Here is a 22592-nt window from a genome sequence, read left to right on the forward strand (position 1 = left end):
CAGCTCAGTCACCTGGTGCAGGAGAGCCTCCACCAGGGAGCACCCAGTGCAGCCCTGCCCATTGTGTACCTTTCCCTCAGCAGACCAGTGCAGGCACTCTCTACACCCCGAAGTCTGCACTGCAGCCTCCCCTCTCATCGGCTCTGTCTGAGTGCCTACGGTGGCCACCGCCGGGCTAGCCAGAGCAGAGCTCCCAGACCGGGCCCTGCTCATACGGCGAGGGCTCACCATCCCGCTCGAACTGCCTCCACCCGCTCTGTTCACCGCGCTCCTGGTCTCTTGCGCTCCCTGGGGCAGGTTTTTAACCAATCAGGGCTGGCGCCGATCCTCCTGGCTGCGCCCCCTGCGAGTCCCTGCTCGCGTCAGCTGAGCTGCCGGCTCCTGGGCAGGTCCTGTCAAGGACTTGAGGCTCCCTCCGTGGCTCTTGTCCTCACATTATAAATTATTTAACACATCATTTCAGTACTGAGAATTAACCCTGTATCTGTATTCAACCAGATACACTTAACTAAAATATCCAACAGTGACAAGTCTAAAAGAAGTAACCAGGGAGTCATACAATCCAACTCCCCTTGTTGCTTAAAAGTTATCAGTATTAGATTACATAGAAATATGTTTTGCTATTTAATACATATGTTTTTATCAAGACAGGAATCAATACCAGAAACAGACACAGCATTTCCCTGCAACTGCAGCCTCAAATTTGTCACTGCGGCAGGATGACATAAAATATTACCTTGCTTACATTACGGTGTCAACAAGTATAGAAAACTATACTTGTAATTTAAAAAATAATTCTGTAATATTTCATTTTACATGAAAATTTGACCTTGACACTAATTTTTGTAATTATACTACTATTAGAAATTTGTTTTTAAACTATAACTTTTACTTTTCAAGATTTATTATAATTTAAACATTACATGTTTTAGCTATTCCTAACTGCTGGGATTCACATGCTTTTAAAAACTGCTAACCTTATTAACATAGCTCTGCTACTGGAACTGTTTTGACACGGATGCTGTATAGCATGGGAGATTATTCTCCAAGTTGTCACATACAGGTGAGTAAAAGTGAACTTGCAACTCAAAACACAAGAGTCAGCCTGTACAGAGACTGAACCTGAAGCCTCTGATTTTGCACACTGATCCTACTCCTAACAGATTAACTCATTACCACCTAACAAAACACCTGTGCTATTATTTTTTCCTCACCATTACAACTGAGCTTTTACTGGCTGTTTACTGCTGATGACCTTTGAAAATTAACACCTATTGTCTGTGAACACTCATAATCTTCTCAACTATGAATTAAAACAAATTAACAAAAACACCCCAGGCAGATCACTTATGAAGGCAAAATAAAGTATTATTCCAAAACCATTACCAAGTACACGTGCATTAAAATAAACTGCAGCCATCTGAAAATACAAGTAACTTATGAAACAAGTAGCAAACGATTATTTTGGCATTAACAAATTACTTGTATATTAAAAATATCTTTAAAACATTGCTTCATTTCCAGCAAATTCTAGGACTTAGGCAAGTAATTGAGCTATTTCCATTGCCTATTTGAGTCACCAAGTATTTTCTTTAGTAACTAAAACTCCTAAGTTTCAAACACTGAAGTAATAAGACCAAGATAATGCTTCAGGGCAGTAATCCTCAAAAACCCAATAAATAAATGAAACACTGGGCAGATAACCCTTCTCATCGGGGCTGCTGGGGAAAATACTATTTATTATACATTTAAATACAAATTTGAAATGTGTTGTGGACACATCTGCAGGGTTACAGGTAAAAAATAAAAATGTACAAAGTTGTTGTGTTCTGCATCCCTCAAGACTGATGCTTCCAAAAAAATGTCAGAAAACACCAAGAGTTCATCTGTGTAAAAACAGCAAAGAGAATAAAGCATACAATCTCTTGCTTGGCAGATTATCTTTGTTCCCTCCCTGCATAAAGTACCTACAGTTTGTAAACAGTCTTCAAAAGTGTTAATAGCTTTAAGGAATGTGTAATCACAGTTCATATGGATTCATCCCTCAATGAATTATGCCTCTACACAGTAGTTTCGTGTTTCCATAACCCAGTTCTAATATTCCCGGTACCATCTGCAGTGAGCAAGGGTCCATCCTGTCCACTGCTTTTAAGTGGTCCATTCTGAATGGCTAAATTTAAGCCGTAAGATTTTTGTTGATTTTCAAGTTCAACCGCTATGGGTTTCCTTAGAATATCTTTTTTGTTATTGGTAGCTATTGCTTTTTCAGTATTTCTGCTACTTTTTGGAAGAGTACTGCAAGCATCACTGCTGTCTTGTTGGGACTGGTTATACTGACGTTCTCTGTATGCCAAGTAGGCTCTTCGGCTCCTTGAATGCCCTTCAATGTTGCTTTGACGACTTTTAGGTAAGCCATTTTGCACACTTCCTTCCACACTTGTGGGAACATCATATGCGTATTCCCTCAACACAGCAAGCCTGCTAGCACGATGCCCCTTGCTTCTGTTCTTATGGTGCCGACTTTGGTGTCCGTTTGTCCGGAACTGTACCTCTAAGGGAGCTACATGCATTTTGATATCATTATCCACTGAATGTTCAGTGAGACTGTTATCAAGCTGAGGACCTGTGTTCAATGGCAGGGAAGTAGGGTGGCACTGAGCTGCTGCAGCTTGCAAGTTAGTTAGTTTACAACCTTGAGAAGAATTTTTTAGGCTTGATGCACTTTTATTTGTGCACGAAGATTCTGCACTACTGTTAGTGCACTTAGGGGCTTCCCCATTGGGTCCACTGGAACTGGATGGCTGCACATTTACTTGCACTGAATATGTACTTCTTCCAGGGCAGCAAGTCATTATCCAAGCATGCCTGACATCTTCCCTGTTAATGCAATGATGCACCATAAGGAAGGCACTGAAGCTTAAGCACGTTGCCCCAAAAAAACAGCTGAAGACCAGGTCCATGGGATAATAAAGGGAAACTGACATAGCTCCAAAGACCCACAGAGCAACATATAAAAGCAAAGTAAGGCCTACTCCCAGCAGCTGTGACTGAAAACTGTGCTCATTCTCCAAAGCGGATGTGGAAACTAGTGACACCGACAGTGAATCTTGATGAGCCAGTTCTCCGTGTTCATTGGTGGCCAGACGCTGCTGCTCCTCAACAGGTTCCTTAAGTTCGTATTTACGTTCAGGGTGACGTTTCAGTTGTATGAATATACTCAGAAAATACATACAGTTTATGAAAATTATAAAGCTCGCTGGTCCATAAAAGGCTCCTAAACTAGGCTCCCACGTCATCCAGCAACTGGAAAAGAAACAAACCAAAGAATCAAAATTAACATCACAAGTCACTTACGCTTTACCAGTTCATAAAGGTACTTTGAAATGCTCTTGGCTGTGTTACATTTTCTGGAAGAATCAGGATTAATGGCAACAAGTACTAAGAAAAGGAAACCCATGAAATCTTATGACAGAGCTCCCAGTTATTTGGTACTTACTAAGGAGCATTAGGTCTGCTGCCATAATTTCGGATGTTTGCTGCTGCTGTTATTCCACAGACTATGATAGGGATCCCTCCACCAATAAGGTAGAACCTAAAAAGTAAAAGTCAGTATATTAGCGGCTGCTTAATGGCAATGGAATTTATTCAGCACGAAGAAAAGTAGAACTTTCCAGGATTCTGAAACTCATAAAGTTCTTTGAGAAAATAAGTATGTTTGGGCTTTGGCAATATGATTTTTTTCCTAAGCCTTCCTCACTACAATTCATTCCTCCCCGGTAAACCACCTCTCTGACTCACCTCCCTCGCTGTTGCTAAACAGAGGTACACACAGTTAGAAGGAAGAAGCAAAAGTTGGCAGTCAGAAGTTGTAAACTGCTGGAAGAAAATATGGAAACTTAGAAGGAAAATAGCAATCTCTTGTTCCAAAGATAACTTGCCCATATGACAGACACTATGTTCAGAAGATCAGCTGCAAGAACTCTTGTACCTTGAGGTTTTTTGGGGTGGAGGTGTTGGTGGTGGTCATATTTATTTGGTTTTAATAGACCCTGTAATCTCAAAGTATATACCCTCCTGCTTCCCTGTGGTAGTGTTAATGAAAACTGCCTTCACAAGCACGAGGGCATTTGTTGTTGGAGTATCTTACGTTTCATTCCAATTTCTATGAATTCACATTGAGTTCATTAGTGCAGATCAACTATTATTGATAATTGCTCCAATTAATGGCACTCTGTCCTGGATCTTATGCTAATCCAGCCCAAATTCAGATCAGAACATGCAGTAAAACCTACTACTGTGACATATAGATTCATAGTTTAGTTTATCATCAGGAGACACCTATCCCTATGATCCTGAAGCTTTCCACCGTGTTCCAGATTATTCACCAGGAGTTACCACTGTCCCCCTTGAGACACAAAACAACAGTCACATAAAACCTTTTTCTTAGAAGTCTAGGTACACTAAATGTATTACTCAGTTGCTGAATCCTACCGAGATCAAATACCATGATGGGTTTATTCCACATCTTGATGCAGCAATCAGGACCTGGTCAAGTGAAACAGATCTTTGTGGCAGATTTTACTCTACTTCTCTTTAACTAAAAATAACTAAATCATTGCCTCAGTGACACACTGCTACTCTAACATGGACAGGTGAAGGTGGTTCTACACAAGGCAAGTTGTTACTGGTGGGAGAGTGAAGCAATATGGATTGCTTGCAGCTGTAGTTCAGGTTGCTGTATTGAAGGAACATGTTTACAGCTGATCTTGGACCAAACCAAGACACCAAGCACCAAAACAAAAAAAAACCCCAAACCCAAAAATAAACCAAAGAGAAAAAAAAACACCTGTGCAATTGTGTGTTGTTGAGTTTAAGTCTTCAGCAATTCCTAGGAGTCCAAATTACAACCCCAAATTATAAGGAGGTCTATGAACAGAATAGTAACCAAAAAACATACACAAGACATGCTGCAAGGCCAGGCTGGATGGGGCTTTGAGCAAACCCGGTCTAGTGAAAGGTTTCCCTGCCCATAGCAAGGGAGTGGAACTAGATGATGTTTAAGGTTAAGGCCCAAACTAGTCTGTGATTCTATGATCCTCTGCTACAGGATATACTATGACTTGGAGGTAGAATGCTGTGTGAACTAAAACTTTTCTTTAAATTAGATCAAAAAGAGAAAAACAAATCCAATGACATGGGTACACAAGAGATGTTATGCTGGCAACAAACCATTAAATAGCAAAATGTGTTCCTAAGTAGAACATTCACCCAGTATTTTTATTATAGTAATACAAATATTTATATTTATATTTTTATTTTATGTCATGCTTTACATGAAGTACCCCATTATTAAGATCTTCAGTAAGATAATTTGCAAAGCAGTTCTTTTACGTAAAAGAAAAATTGACACTGTTTTCTTTTGTCCTGTTTGGGGTCCGTTGAACAAATGCTATTTCTGCATGACAAACTCCATTTACTTCTTGTGACTGGCATCTGAGGACCTCAGGTTATTTTTACACTCTCTTGCCTGGCATGGCAAGGCAAAATATTTAGTTGGCATAGATTTTTCCCAGTTAAGAAAATCCAGCTGGTGCCAACTGTTGCACTATCTTCTCCACTTGGCTACAGTGAGCCACAGCAACTCCTCTTTAATGTCTATAACAGCTTTCTGAAGAAAACCAGACCCATTTCAAAGTTTTCATCCACCCTGTTTGTGACCTGTGACATAGTTCCATCAACACTGAATGACTATAATCACTACCACCAAAACTACCTCAGTTCCAAAAATAAAGAAAAAAGCTTGTCTATGCTAGAGTGGAAGGAAGCTAAGAGGTATGAAGTGCACCTTCAGAAAATATATATAGAAAACTGAAGATTAGTGTAAAGATCATGCCTACCTATCACCTGCAAGGTGGACTTCTTCAAATCCCCAGACCACAAAGCAGAATAAATCACATATGGCACCTAAGTAGAAAAATGTGTACTTACACACGCTAATCAGGGCTTTTATTTATAATGGTCCAAAAGACCTTTTGTAATTCTGAAAAGGCATATAGAAGAGGAACATAAACAGCGTGGAGGCAACAGAGAATTGGTTGTTTTGTCCCTCCAAGTTCAAGAAATAGGAGACCTGGTAACAGTGGGTGACCAGTTCTTGCACAAAACTTTGTCCTATGTCACCACAAATAGTTTTGTTTTGATCATAAATTTAAAAGACAACTGAATTTAAAAAAAACCCAAACCAAACAAAAAATAATCCTGCTGTGTCTGTTCCATGCAAAAACATCACACATCACTCTGACTGTGGAAATCCCTGATCTGAAAGAAGTTGGACACTGAGAAAAATCTGAAGAATATGAAGCCTTGCTGCTCTGATCTGATACTTGTCTCAAGGGTCACTGCCGTTGTCACAGATGAGGTGTCCAGATCTTAAATGGTATGTACATGTAGGTGTTAAAAAAGCTACTCAGTACCCTGCTAGAACGCACACAGGTGGCAATGGGCATGATACCCTACAGTGAATACAACAGATTGACTTTTCCTTAAAAAAAAAAAAAACAGTAAAAGTTAAGCAAAGGGAGCACTTAAAAGTGGTATGAATATTAACCTTCTACCTTTTAACTTATCATTTAAATATTTCTATACACTTATATGTAATAATGCAAATTTTATGATGTTCAGAATATCATTTTTGATTTTCTGCAATCTCTGTACTTGGAAATCAAGCTTTCTACATATTTGACTATAACTAATCAAAGTTAATCGCCTTCTGCCACCTTGTGGAGGACTCCAGCTTAGCAGTTCTTAATTAACACCCAGAGGCTCACTGAGCTACATGAACAATGTATGTTACTCTTTTCTATCAAAAATACTTTACCTAGGATGAATTTCACAGATCATTAGTTTGTCCTATTTTGGTGATTTCAGAAGTAAAATTTCTAAGAGGAATGCTTCATGAAGAACACTTTTCATTTGATAAAGACTGACATCTATTTTTCAAATTGTTTGTAAGGAATCTTTGGAAAACATATTAAACTTTACTTAAATTGCAGTGTTTATTGTTAACTGTGTGACAGCAGTTCTACACATTCTTTTTTCTCTGATAATTTCGTAGGAACTGTTGCTGTCTCTGATAATTTCGTGGGAAGTGCTAATCAAAGCCCCACTGATGATGCCAAAAAGCTACCAATTTCTTATTTTGCAAATCAGACACACAGCACCATAACAGCAATAGTCTAAGACCAACTGTCCTTCACCTCATCCTCTTTAACACAATGCTGAGGAACAGAAAAATCTAGAACGAACTTTATGGAACTTCTGGAAGGAAAAGGAAGCAATGACCTGTTACATTCTCTGGTCAGAATATAAACTCAGCAATCTGGGAAATAATGAGTTGCAGAAACAGTCCCACCTCAGCATTGGTCTGGGTGGAGGAGGTGGCTCATCAGGATCTTGACATCTTTTTGCTTTTTTGGTTACTTGCTTGTAAATATTACGAGAAGTCACTCCCAACCACAGTACTGTTGCAAGAGTGGAATAATGAAGAATTATCCCAACCTGAGAAGAAAAACGTAAATGAATGCCTAAACATTTCCTTAATAAGTTAAAAACTAATCATTTAATGCGCAACTCACATAAAGCCTGAATTTTCAAAAGCTCATTTCAAGGTGAGAAAAAATTCCTTATTGTGACTGTTCTAAATGCCAATTCATTGTGAAAAATAAAGTACGTTGTACAAACCCGTGTTCGTATCAGCTGAGTCTGTAAAGGCTACATAACTGCAGCTGCCTCTAGTGGAAGGAAAACTTAATAACACATGAAGGAAAAAAACCCAAACCAAACCAAAACCAAAAAGCACTATCGAGTATTATGGTGAGGGATCAGAAACTCCTATGAATCACTGGACGAAAAAAAAACAACCAAACCAAACAAAAATATTAAAGAAAATTTCACTGATATCATTTCAAAGTGGGAGCTGTCATTATACTGAAACACTGCAACTGAATTAAAGATGGTCAAATCTTAGAAGAACAAGTCATTAATAAATGATGAGTCTCAATAAAGCTAGTGATTGTCTAGCGAAAGCATGGGTCTCTGACTTTAAACACTTGTCTCTCCCTCCCTTTAGGATATACTACCAAGCAACTGGAAGTAATTACTTTAATACCTGTGCAAATCAGTTTTCACATAGTCAGTAAAGGCCAAATAAAGGCCTATATATGATAATGTCATAGTAAGTTAGTCTCAAAAATAAAACTAATCACTAAAACTTGGGGTTTGTGACAGCAGTTTAGGAAAAAAGAAATATTCTAGTTTTCAAGTAATAAACTAGTTTTACCTCCATGGCTGACTGAAAATACAGAGAAATCTTAAAAAACCCACCTATTTTTTGTCTAAAATTTTACCTTCTGATAATATGTCTGTATTGTACCGCTCTGCAGGCAGAAGAAGGAGTGTATACATATGTAGCAGCATGAAACCAATAACTGATTTTTTCAAGTGTTTGCATGTTTACTCACTGCTTGGCAAATGCTGGCATTCCTGGTCTGAGTTATGCCTCCAATAAACATCACGCATGTCAGGAAAATATGAAAGCTCAGGTTAACTAGCATATGCCAGCTTTTCACACTGATCCTGATCACACTGTTAAAGGAACAAATCAGACAAAGTAAAACACAGCTACGTTATAGTCTTTAATAAACTAGCAAGATTCACTTGTGATAAATAAGCTGTAATTACTATGAATGATCATTTGACTACCACATACTTTGTAATCAAATAGAATCTGGTCTTCATCACAAGAAATTATAACAACCTCCTATTAACTAGCTTTATACAACTATTTAAGGCCCGATTCAAAAATTTTAGCCTTCAAGTTTTCACATCAACAAAAATGTGAAGTTGAACAAATGAAGAGTTTGTTAAATTCTACCAACATTCTTGAGTGGTCTCTTCTTTCATCCTGAATCAAAAGGGAGATACATGGTTAAAAATATTAAAGAGATACATGGCTATGAGAGCTAAACTGTCAAACTCAAGAACAGATAAAATGGCTACTTGCTTAACTGTTAGTTTGCATCAACAAATGTTGCAGGGAAAAACCTCAACCAAATGCAAATTACAGTATTGTGTTTCCATCAAAAAGTATGTATGCAACTAATTTTTCAGTTAAGTTTTGATTCATACCTGTGATGGTATATGTAACTGACTATGATCATCAACAGACACATTAGCAAAACCATGGCAGTGGCATAAATTACTGGATGCAGAAGATCAGCTGGCTGCGTATATAATTCAGCTCCCGTCAAGTCCTGACAACAACAACAACAAAACTAGTATTAGTTCACCATATCTATTGTTATTCTGAGGGCAGGGGAATGGCAGAAGAAACACAGGTAGTAACAGGAACCTTTTAGGTGAAATATGATGCAATATGATCTGACTTTGAAGGCGATTAAACTTTGAGCAGGTAAATGGACCAAATGACACCCACATATTCCTACCAGACTGTTATTTTATGAGTACTGTTTGACCAGAACAGATAGCTGATAACGCAAACAGAATTCAAAAGCTCTTTAGCATAGTTCAAGTTTTCCGAAGCCAACCATCAAAATATTACTCAAGGAATAAGCATGAAATGCAACCTTGGACTGTTAATGCATGGAAGTGTTTCAAACAACTAAAAGGTGACTTTTTCATTTACTAACAACAAGAGTAAAAAAAAAAAAAAAAAAAAAAAAGAATTCTGTTTGGATGCTGTTACAATTTACTAGAGTTCCATTTCCATAATGGTAATGGACACTGGGAAGTAAACAGAGAAACAGAAAAACACCCTTCAGGCCATTCCAGCACAGAATAGGCTTTGCTACTGATCACAGGGTTGCAAAGGACCTTATGATCATTCAGTTCCAACTCCTAGGGACACCTCCCACTAGACCATGTCACTCAAGCCTCTGTCCAACCTGGCCTTGAACACTGCCAGGGATGGAGCATTTATCACTTCTTTGGGCAACCTGTTCCAGTGCCTCACCACCCTCACAGTAAAGAATTTCTTCTTTATATCTAACCTGAACTTCCCCTATTCAAGTTTGAACCCATTACTGTCCTGTAACTACAGTCCCTAATGAAGACTCCCTCTCCAGCATCCTTGATAGACCCCCTTCAGATCCTGGAAAGCTGCTATGAAGTCTAACCCCGATCTTAGGCAAATCTTATGAAAAATAATTTTTCAGAACAGACAGGATACAGAAACTTCTGTCACATATAACTGAGTAAGTCACTCTAAAACCTCTAGAGCTGGCAAAGTTCAAAAGCACGCTGGTAGAAAGGAGAACAAATTTGGCAACCATAAAGGAAGGTAGAAAATTAGGAGGAAGCCTCAGTTTGTTTTGAGAAAAAGCACAGTGATGTAAAATCTGTTGTTATGGTTTAAGATGGGTAATCTTATTTCATGGAGAAGAGTTCTTGAATCAAGGCTTATAATTAAATTAGAGTCAGCAGTCTCTTCACCACTCCTTTAACTATTCTTTCATCAGAATATAAATTTGTTATTCCTAGCTAACTCACCAACCTCATTTCATACTAATTTAATCAGATCATCAGTTTCAGTTTTATATACTTGGTTTGCTTTGGCACCTGGAAAAAATACCGCGGGAAAGATCATAAGATATTATGCCTCAGGCAGCCAGTCTCACATGATTTCAACACTACCTGTAGGTTGGCTGATATACAGCCAGAGATCCCTAGGAACTCACTGCTGTTACAAGCATGAGCAAATATACTGCCACACAGTCAGTGAGTATTGAAGAACTGCAACTTACAGAATCATGGAATGATTTGGGTTTGAAAGAACCTAAAGATCATCTAGTTCCAACTCTGCTGACCAGGGCAGGGACCCCTCACACTAAACCATGTCACCCTAGGCTTGAACACTGGCCTTGAACACCGGCAGGGATGGAGCATTTATCACTTCTTTGGGTAACCTGATCCAGTGCCTCACCATCCTCACAGTGAAGAACTTCCTTATACCTAAGTTGAACTTCCCCTGTTTAAGTTTAAACCCACTGCCCCTTGTCCTATTGCTACAGTTTCTCTCCAGTATCCTTGTAGGCCTTTATAGTATTTTGACTGCTGCTTCCAGATCGGTGACAGGTAACAAGATGTGATGCATGTACTGGTGCGAACTTTGAGAACAAGATCTACAAAATCACAAGATTTACAATAGTCTTCTGAAACACCTGAGAAAACTCAGTATGCCTAGCCTAGCTAGCACAGGCCTTGACTCAATACCCACTAAGCCAATGGAATTCTTACCAATTGCATTCACATTTTTAATCTGACCTACGAAAAGGCGTGAGGGGAGCTAATAATGCTACTTATAAGATAAACTGACCCTATATAATATTTCAGTTAAAAAAATGACAGTCAAATAACAGTAGAGTTGGCATTAAGAACAACACTGGGGCATTTACAGCCAACTAGCAGAACTCTTGACTACCAGCGCTGTTTTTTTCCTCTGCTACCGTCCTATAATAATGAGACTTCAGCTGAGCCTCCTTGTTACCTTATCTATTATTAAACAGTGGTTAAAATAATTTACAAATTAATGCAAATTTTTACAACCCTATCTTCCCAAATCACTAGATTAGAAAACTAGGCACTCCGTTACAAGTTTCCTCATGAGACAAGACTTTATCTTATGCTCTAAAACGTATGAAGACAGGTCAGTACATTACAGCCTGCTTTCTTCTACACACATACACACTAAAGTAAAGTAGACCAAAAAAAGAGTGACATAACTCTGGTTAACTCATTCACCATCCAGCCAGGATGATGAAGCACTGCATTCAGGTCTCTCCTGACACTAGTGTTCACGTATCTGACATCAATGACAACTGCTGAATTAAAAGCCAAACGTCTAAAACAGAACCCAAAAGAATCTCTTACGAGCCAGGAACCAGAACCCAGACTTTCATAACATTGTAAGATTTTACAAATTAACTAAGTTATTACATGTTTTTTAATTACTATACGGATAAGCATTATGAAAACCTTTTTCAGTAGCCACTTAAGACATCTAGAGCTTTTGCAGTGTATTAACTGTGTGCAGGAAATATCTATTGGATGAGTATTACCCTGTTCTACTTCACCTACCCCCTCTACTCCAGCCCCTACAGCCTAATTATTTTGGAAATCCGTTAAATATTTAGGGAATACTAGTTTTTAGCAAGCATAGAATGAGAGCCACACACAGAAAAGAAAGCTGCCCCTACCTTTGTTTGATTTCCGATTGTCAATAGTTCTTTATGTAACTCATAATAAAATATTGATATAATCTTACCATCTATTAATTTACAAGTATTCATTTATAGCAGCAGACTGAATCTGCTTTTCATTTTATTTCCTCCAGATGACAGAAATGTGACCAACCTAAAGCATAATCTCTTTAATGCATACTACATACAAATGAAGTTTAATTTTGAATTTTAAAGAATGATGTTATGTTTCAGAAAAGGATTATATATTTAAAAAATATCAAAGAAAGTAACTATAGGATTATAACAGTTTGAAGTCATTTAAAACAGTACCTTCAAAGGTAAAGTTGCCGAGTTCTTTTTTGAAGCTTGGCATGTAAATCTTAATATATTTATGCCTAGCTTTTAGGCATTCTGTATGTAATTCTCTTAAGAGGAATATTTTTGAAAACTTGGGTTACAAAACGAAAAAGTAGCTTCTAATGCACTGATCATCATAAAGGAATCCTCTTTCTTCCACACACAATTACATGACAATATGTATTTAATTCCACACAGAGCATATTAACTACAACAAACCCCATACCAAATTAACACTCCACAGTATTTCCTAAACCTCTTACTATTTCAGTCAGCTTTCTACTAGCCCACCATTTTTAGGTATCACATTTTATCATTTAGCATCTGTGGTGATGACTGATGAGCAGGATAGCAGACACCATCTGTAAAAGGGAAGCTTCCGGGCCAAATTCTGAAACGAAGAGCTCTGCGAACAGAGAGAAGTAATCCTGCTTCATAACTGACAAGCACGAAAAGAAGGTGTCTTGTTCCCTTCTCCTTTAACTATTACTACATTTTAGAACTGGTTAACCATTTTATCGACATTGATTTTTTCCTTTTTCAATTGATGTCTTCTGGTAACAGACTTCTACACTAGTGAATGAATAGCTAATTTGCAGTGAAATAGCTATCTCTGCTTATAGATCACAGAAAAAAAGAATACTTGGGAAAACAACTGTCAACAGACAAAGCTAACAACTTAAAAAAAACCTATCTACTCTGTGTTAAACTTTTTCAACTTTATTTTAAACTGCCATTATTAGACTTAAGTTCATAGAAGCCCATTTGATTAAGCAGCTCATTAAAATGGCTTCCTACAATACTTTTAATTAGAAAATTCTTTTGTATATTCAGCAATTAAGTGCATTTTAACAGATTTCTATTTAAACCTCATCTTACATCAATATTTGTATCAATGCGAGCAAAAACTGAACATTTCTTATGCCCAGTTTTGTGAAATGAAACACAGGAATGCTTATTTCCTTTAATGCAAGTAAAAAAATCAAAACAAAACCAGAATTGTATTTTGAATATTTTTAAGTTCCAGAAAGAGACAAGTAATTCTAACTGTCATACCATTAAAACAGCATAGTTGCTGAGGGAGTAGCACTGAATGGTGGTAATGTTTTCATCGGACAGAAGAATGCGACAACCATCAGATTTCCATCCCCCTTGTCCGTTAAGTAGATCAAAGTCCCACTGAGCTGCAACAGCATCTGCTCCATGTGCAATGCGCCGCAGTGTCACATTTATAGGAACGTGGTGACTGGCTAGGTTTAAACCATCTGTTACAAAAGAAATGCATTTGCATGTAATTTTCTCAACACATAACATACGAGATCCTAAAAACCTTTTATAAGATTGACACTAGCTGAAACAAAGAGGTCAAAAACGTTTCCTACTTTTTAAAGATTATAAAACAGTAATAATAAAAAACAAACCTATCTTGGTAAGAATAACTGGTGTTACAACTGTACGACGTTTCCCATCGTCAGCCAGGTTTGTGGAATTTCCTGTTGCTGGAAAAAGCTTTCCATTGCGAAATGCAATAAGCTGAAGCTTGTAGACAGATTCATCTGCTGGTCTGATTTCTCTTTTTTGCTTCTGGGCGAAGAGGGAAGCTGGCAACTGGATAGAAGCCTCTACAACTGTGTTCTAAAAATAATGAGAATTTAAATTTTAAGAGAAAGTGAAATTCTTTGCAGAGATTAAATTAACAACTCCTCTAACTGCATTTAGCAGACTATGTGTTGTGACAAACCTATCTGACAATGCTGCCAAATAATCCACAATAAAATTATTGAATCAGGTTACTGAAGTCTTAACAGTTTTTAAGAAAGAAAAAGAAATTAAATTAAAATTCTGCAGTTACCTTACTTATTAACTTCAACTTTACTCTCTGTAACATCAGAAAAATATTACCAGTTTTCCAGATTAGACTACTGGCAACTAGAAGTAGCAACCAAGACAAGCAAAGAGAAGTGCTGTAACTGTGCATTAGTACCATTCAAAATGAAACACTGTGTACAAACAGGTTTTGACAACTTGTATATAAATTATACTTGGGTAGAAAAGCATGCATGTAATTTCATAGGATTATATAAATATAATTTCAAATAGACACCCTACAGTGACATTCAAGCAAATTAAGTGATAAAAGCAAGCCAGTATGTTAGGGAATGTAACTGAAAAATTACCTTTACAGAATATGAGGAAGTGTTTCCATTCTATACCCAGCCACAAATATACACTCACACACATTCAAATAAAATTAACCTTTTAGTTTCATTTTCTACTTCATACTTAATTACAGCATCACTCTGAGCAGAATACTTCAGATATTTAAAGAGACTGCTAATATTTTAATATGTAATGAAGGTGAATACACAGCAAAATAAACACAAATATTAGTATGACCTAGGGAGTATTCCAATTTCCGTACTTATGAAAAGGCCTGAAAGCATCTTTCAACTTAGTAAGTTTTAATAAAGGAAGCCACACCTGCTCATTAGAAATCATGCCCATTAAAAAATATTCTATAATTCCTTTGACACTTTAATTATATATTGCCACAGTCATTCTGAATTATGTAAAAATGCTACTTTAATATTAGAAATAAACAATATAAGGTTGCTTTCCAAATGACTCATATTTAAGGTATTTTTCCGGAGTCAGTAGGGAAACAATGAGTATACAACCTTTAAAGCCAGACTTGACAGTGTATTTGAAACGTTGCACTTAAAGCTTAATTGTTTATCCAGATTTCCATCTGGATCTCTTCTCCCATAATCATTGAGTCCCGTACGGTCTGATGTAGCCACTTTCTGAAATACAGTGCATGTCATCCCAGTGAAACCAGCAGCCTTTATTACGTAAGCCTCAAGAGCAATATTTGGAGAATACTGTGATGACAAAAAAAAAAAAAATCAAACATTAAATAACTTTACATATCCCAGAAATAATAATAATAATCTTAGAAGGGATTCTCTGCCTTAACAAAATAAAAAACCCTCCACAAAACAAAACAAAGCAAAACCCCGTAAAACTGTTTATCTGGCAGAGATAAATCTGTTCAGAGTATTTCTCTTCTCCCTACAGAAACAGTAGGCATTTCAGATAATGCCAACATCTATTAAGAAAAATAAAAAGCTATTGAAACTCAAGAGGCAGCAAAATGTCTTCTAAATAAATAAATTTATACTTACAGTAGAATAAACTTGAGCTCCATTTGCAAGCCGATACATAGCAATTTTCTGTAGACACTGTACAATTCTAGTGCAAGCCTTGGCTTCCCTTTGCGCCATCCACAGTACACGCTCATCAGCTAACATAATGTTACTTGCTATGTCCACCATCACGTCACCAAGCTAGCAGAAAAGAGAAATAAAACTATTTTATATCTCTGAAAGCATTCATCAGGTAGGATCATTCTAAGAAAATTCAAAGAGACTTGTCAGCGCAAAAAACAAAAGGAAATTGGTTGTTCCTATTTCGATCACCTGCTTATCACATTGAGATATTGAAATTCCTTTGACTCAAGCATTTACCTTCTTTCAAGAAAAATTTTATACTAATGTGATTTGTCTGTTTATATTATACTTAGAAAACAAAAATGTGAGAAATAAAGGTATTTTATTAAAAGCGAAGAGTGTAATACTTCACATTCTACTGTAACAATTACTTAAAAGGACTACTTATAATCTACTTTATATATTTATTAAAATAAAATTAAAATAAAAAATAAACTATAAGTCAACAATAAAGCAGTTTGCATGTATGGGGGAAGATAAGAGTAGTACAGGCAAAGATAAGGATGCAATCCTTCTGCTTTTCCTCCTTTTGCTGTGTCTGCCTTTTCTTTTACTGCTTCCTTACTTGCCTTCATTTTTGCATGACCTGTTTTAGGTCACAGGTTGTACATGAGACAGCAAATACCCATAGACACCAGAGCTGCTTTCAAGCCATCAATTATATTGTTGTAAGTTTATGCTCACAATTCCTACTCTGTCTTCTGTATGACAGACAAATACAAACTATAAAGGGAATTTATTTAGGCCACAACTCCACCAAAATTAATGAGCAGCTACACTGACAACACTGACCTTCACTGGATTTTCATGACATTTAAGAAACAGTGGCAAATACTGGACAAAAGAGAAGGTGAATGTATTTTCTAGCTGAATGGACTGAAATGCAATTCACAGTGACTAAACTTAATGACCACGATTTTCTGCTTAAAGAGAAACAGGGTGGGGTGTGGAAGACAACTCCTTTGCCATCCAGATCAGTTTCTTTTCAGAATATTACTAGTAGGGACAGAATACAGTCAGTTGTTGTGATTTTTACATCTTTAAAAATAAAGCAAGAACTAAATATATTTACTGTTTTAGGAACTGCCTCTTGTAAAGGCAGAAACTAGTCAGTAAACACTCTCAACAGCTAACAGAGCCTCAAAGAGCATTTGCAGGTTGTAGCCCTTTAAATTCTCAAGAACAAATCAAACTTAAATTAATTGAAGATGTTTATTATGATATAATGACTTAAAAAGTGGTAATGGTTTACACATCAACAAATGGTGGGTTTACAATAAAGTATCAGTATTAAGATCCTGAAGTCACAGGACTCAAGTTGTTTCATACTGTTAAAAAAATAGATTACACATTTCTTTCCCAGCTTATCAAGGTACAGACAAGTTTTTTTGCCAACTCTATTCTAACTTAAGACTATCTGCCAAGAGCTTTCTGAACATTTGTCTTCAGTTTGCTGCTTCTGACATGAAAAAGCTATTAAATTAAGCTTTTCATAAATTATAGTATTTATCTTAAAAGAATATCCACTGTAGCACAAACTAAAGAACAGTAACATGTTATATGAATACAATAACAAGAAAAAGTTTGCAGAGCAATACTCTAATAATAACTAAGTCTTATTATAGATACTAAAAATTACATGAAATGGTATTCATGTTCCTTGAATATACCAGCAAAGCAAAGGTTGACTTCAAATCAAACCAATTAAGACCAAAACTACCTAAGATTTTTTTCATATCATCGATATACCTTCAGACATGGCAATGTAATGCCAGATTGTGTCACTCTACAGCCAACAAATCACAGCCAAGAATATCCCTATAATGTAACAAATCATGCAGCAATCTAAAACAAATTTCTATTTTCAACTGGGTACAAAAGCAGCCATTTAATTAACTGCTTGTATAATTCCAAAATAGACCAAAAATCCAAGCTTCGATTGTAAAAAGGAAGTATGGTTTGACAATTCTCCAAGGAGTTCTACAAAGAATTTGGAATTAGCATTTATGGTTTGCTGGGGATAGACAGGAAAAATTTGGTTGGGTTTTGTCTGGGGTTTTTTTTTGTTTGCTTGGTTGTGGTGTTTTTTGGGATTTTTTGTTGTTGTTGGTTTTTTTTAGTTATTTTGGTTTGAGTTCTTTTGGGTTGTTTTTTTTCACAGATTTAAAATTGAGGTATTGTGGTCTCCAACTTCCCAACATGCACTGTACAGTGAGATCAATATAACCTCTGTTCAGCAGTGAAACAGAGAGTTCCTACCCACAAGTGGTACAACCACTTGCATTTTTCTCCCCAACAATGAGCGTTCTCTAAGATTTTATTTTAATGTCTTATATCCTGCAAGATAGAGGAATACTGAAAACCTTAGAGATACAGCTCAATACTGAATAAAGCCAGCCTACCGTGGTGGGAGGGGAGAACATAAGTCTTGTTTTATTCATTATTGAGAGGATCTCTGAGGCTTTCATTACTTGTACTTTTATTAGATAAGAACACACCAATGAAAACCTGTGTGACCCACTCCATATTAAATAAAAACAGACTTACTGTACCTATCTCCCTGCTCCAGTGCTGACCAGAGGTGTTACTCACATTACAGGTCCAGTGAATGCTGGATCACCTCAGCGCGAGTGCAAAGTCTGTGACCATGGGTCAGCAACTTCAGGGACCTACTAAACAAACAAAAACATGGAATAGAATCTGATAATCCACTAACTCAGTGCCTGCATCTAATGTTGAGAAGGTTTCACTGCTCAGAATACTTAAGGACAAATGCTTTGATTATCTTTAAACTGATGGCAAATTATCCGGTTACCTCTTTATATTTTTCAGCGAATCTTCCAAATTTCTCTATCATTTCAGCCACAAAAATAACATCCATCTTATCAGAAAAATTCGCTGCTTCAACAGTGTAAGCCAAGAGCTGTCTTGCTGTTGCCACTGCATTAGTAAGGTTGAGAGGCATCTACATAGAGAACAAACAACCATTTTAAAGAAGTGAAAATTAAGTGCAAGATAAAGACAACAATTCAGTAATTAATAAGCATTTTCCCTGAAGAGGACAGCAGTTCCCACAGGGATCACCGTGCTTTGAAGTAGCTGGGGACTACCACCTCATCTGTTGGCAAAAAATACTTCCTATAACCCAGGGAATCAGCACTTGTGCCAGCACCCAGAAACTGGGTTTTGTCCTGTTGCCCTAGCAGGGCAAAAGGTGTTGCACCAAGAAAAGGAAATGGGGGAAGCTATTACTGTAAAGTGCTTATTTTCCCTTTTACCTGAGCCTAGGCAAGACAACACAAAGCTCCTAAAATACAGCATTTTATAGCAACAGAAACCAAAAGACATTCAAGCACACCATTGCTGTAGCATTCACTCTTGATTCTGTAATTACAGAAAGTATTCGGGATTCATACATACAAACACACCACAAACAAGACAGATCCTCTCTATGGCAAAGCTCATTATTTCATTCCTGAAACAAGCACCATGCTGGAAAATTGTTCACTAAATATCAACATGACTGAGCCAGCAGGGCCCAAAAATGGGATATTTCACACAGGACAGTAGAAAGCTGCGTGAATGTTATCAGCTCATATTCAGATGCTGTTTATCCATGATAATCCAAACCAGAGTTGCTCCATCTCTCTGTTTTCTGGTGTACAGATATCTGGTCTGTCCTACCAAATTTTTAATTTGCCACATAAGCACAACTGTGTATTTGTTCCTGCTGGTCTTAGCACTTGTATGTAGATTTGAATGCAATTAATGGAAGATTTTTTTTTTCCCCAAAGCACTAGAAATCACGTATATAAAGAGTAAACAAAGTTCAAAGTCATAACACACACTTTGAACAAAGTAAATTTTCATATTCAGATATTCTGTATGATTTCTTTGAACTTCTTTTTTTAAACATGAATTTCTTTTCACCTAAAACTTTATCTGTATGATACACAAACAAGAACAGTGAAGTGTAAATGCTCTTGCATAACTGCTACAAAGGTTTTACTCGATTTTAAACTTAGACCTCTACTTCATTTAAATTACTTGGCAGAGTTCTAATTTTCAGAACAGCTCAACTACCTTTGTGTTCAAAGGTGTTAAAGGTGCTTATAATACTATTACATTTATTATTAGTCTCGAAGAGACAATAAATTTCTCTGCAGAATACTGTTAAAAACTCTAGGCAGACTACACATAAAAATAGGAAGGGTCTAGTAAGTAGAAACAACTAAAACAGAAACATGCCACTTCTTTGAAAATAAAAAATTAAATCTATATTTCAGTGTAGCACCACTGTATGCATGTATTTTTAATGACTGCTTCACACGTGGAAATTATACTTCAGCTCTTTCTGAAGATACTGATCTGACCCTCACCTTTTAAACTTAAGTTGGCAACATTCTTTCACAACCTGATAAATGCTGGCTAAACAAAAGCAGTTAAGCCAGACTTAAGTAATCCAGGCTCTTGAGCAGTTCCGACTCTACATTACATAGCCAGGAATAGTTATATGCCCTGACAATAAAATTACCAGGTGAGGAAAAAAACAAACCAGCAGCAGCAAAGTTCTCAATAAGCAAACACTCAGCTATTGCAGTCTCCTACAAAGGGATGCCCAGCATCATCTCCCACTTGATCAGTCATTTTGCACTACCACTCTCCAGGCCTCAAGTATGTTTCTTGGAGCAAGCCACAGCATGCACCTCTAGTGCCTAGAATGTAAAGCAGCAGAGAACAGTTACGTCAATCCCTAAATTTGTCTTGGACCAAAACAGTTAGTCCTTTCCCCTTCCCTCTCTCTCCCATACTTTTGATCTTCCTTACACCACTGCTCATTGGTCCTCAGGGAATCAGAGCATGAAGATAAAAAGCTATGGCTGCATTCAGTAAGTAACAGAATACAAAGGAAGCAAGTCAGCAACAACCTATCTACACAATATGCAGTACAATGCTTTTGCCTCAAACAAGATATAGCCCAAGCCACTAGATGTCAAGACCTCACTACATGTATAAATCAGAGACATCCAAGTGCAAACATCAGTTCAGATCCAGATTGTCTCAGAGCATATGGCGCCTCTGATACAGTGTGAAGTTTTCTCTAAAAGTATGTGAACTCACACCCTGATCACACGCAGTAATCCTACCCTGAGATCAGACAAGCACCAGAACTTACATTAAACATGGGCAGTGCTACCAACATCAACTCAAGTGGCATAGGTGTATTAGTAAAAAACAAACAAACCAAATTAAATAAACAAACAAAAACCCCAAAACACAACAAAACCCCCCAAAACCCAAACCCCCAAGACACACCATACCAAAAAACATTCTCACATCTCTGTAGTTTCATCAGCTGCACTGACGCTAGTGATCTGACAGCATGCAGTGGAAAACATCAAGCTTAAACCAGAGGCTCAAAACTTTGTGGAGTATTATACACCTATACATACAAGGCTGGATATATCACTGTAAAAAAGCATTTGTGAAAGTATGAGTTAACTAGACATAAGCCTCAAAAGGAATCTGGAGACAAATTTTGTTTCATACCTACACTTAAAATCGAGAATACCCTCCTGTATCCCAGTAAGTACTACCAGATTACAGTAACTACTTAATACTACTTTCACTAGTTAACCGTCATTGCCCAAACCAAGTCTATTAGAGGTTTACATCAACAGAGGCAGAGTTTGACTACTCTCTGTTATGATAATGGAAATAGCTGTTCCACCTTACAACTTCAGCCTGCCTTATTTCTTTATAGCCTGTGGCCAGGACAGGGCACGCAGTTGACAAAACCAATAATGACAAGTACCATTCTCCCATGCTTTACAAAAGTACACCAAAGCATAAAATTTCCTTTGCACTTTCAATCTGGGGGTGCTCAAAACAGATATTAAACCAAGCTCTTAACATAACCCTACAAATTCTAGTGTTGCATTCAGAGGCATGTGTTCATCAGAATTTACCTACACCACCAGCATTACCAGCTTAAAAAAACGTCCTAGAAACAGACTTCAGAGCTTTTATTTTCATGAAAGAATTTGATTTTCTAGAAATGCAAAAATTACCTGATTGAACATATAAAGGACTCGAGTCACATCATTTGCATACTGGCACCTGGAGTAGTCCTCATCGGCCCAGTACCCTCCCCTGTCACATCTGCGCCAGGCTCTTCTCTCATCTTGTGAGTTGCCAGGATATATCCCACTGCCAGCAGAATAGCGTGTGCACAGCAGGTATGCTGTGATGCCTGCCAATGTTCTAGGCCACCTGAGGAGGTAAAAGCAAAAAAAAAAAAAAAGAAAGAACAAAAAACCATATTAGACAAATTTACATGACAAGTAAATAAAAGGATTAAGCACCACAACGTGAAATAAAGAAAATAATGAGACACTCAAAACTAAGCATCTCTAAAGTATTTAAAGGGCCTCCTTGGCTCACATTCAGTATTGTCAAGCTGTTCATATTTGTGTACTATTAACAAAGTAGTTCTAATGCTAGCATGCTTTTTTAAATTCTTTTATGAAGTTGCAGGTGGAGAGAAGGTGCTTATAGAATTACTAAAAATAGCTGACTTTTTTATAAGAAGCCTTCCCTACTTCATGAGAAATTACGTATTAACACTATAAAACCAGTTAAACACACAGTAAAAGCCCGGCAAGCATTCTACTTGTCCTGTTCACAT

General features: G+C 37.2%; 1 protein-coding gene across 1 annotated transcript in view; it reads right to left on the reverse strand.

The window, feature by feature from the left end:
• Nucleotides 1–1719: 1719 nt before the first annotated feature.
• The window catches only part of ADGRA3 (adhesion G protein-coupled receptor A3), a 55572-nt gene continuing 34699 nt past the window's right edge, over nucleotides 1720–22592 (reverse strand). The window contains exons 9-19 of the mRNA XM_061379940.1: nucleotides 21976–22177; nucleotides 18720–18869; nucleotides 15800–15961; nucleotides 15293–15496; nucleotides 14036–14249; nucleotides 13671–13879; nucleotides 9187–9311; nucleotides 8520–8643; nucleotides 7412–7557; nucleotides 3497–3592; nucleotides 1720–3303 (exon numbers count right to left, since the gene is read on the reverse strand). Coding sequence (XP_061235924.1) covers nucleotides 2061–3303; nucleotides 3497–3592; nucleotides 7412–7557; nucleotides 8520–8643; nucleotides 9187–9311; nucleotides 13671–13879; nucleotides 14036–14249; nucleotides 15293–15496; nucleotides 15800–15961; nucleotides 18720–18869; nucleotides 21976–22177 — 2875 coding nt within the window. The 3' untranslated portion in view covers nucleotides 1720–2060. The remainder of the gene's footprint in view (nucleotides 3304–3496; nucleotides 3593–7411; nucleotides 7558–8519; nucleotides 8644–9186; nucleotides 9312–13670; nucleotides 13880–14035; nucleotides 14250–15292; nucleotides 15497–15799; nucleotides 15962–18719; nucleotides 18870–21975; nucleotides 22178–22592) is intronic.

This window comes from Neopsephotus bourkii, unplaced genomic scaffold, assembly GCF_033783945.1.
Source record: "Neopsephotus bourkii isolate Nb327-2 ecotype Australia unplaced genomic scaffold, CSIRO-AGI_Nbou_v1 NB_1780, whole genome shotgun sequence".
NCBI classification, from domain to species: Eukaryota; Metazoa; Chordata; class Aves; order Psittaciformes; family Psittacidae; genus Neopsephotus; species Neopsephotus bourkii.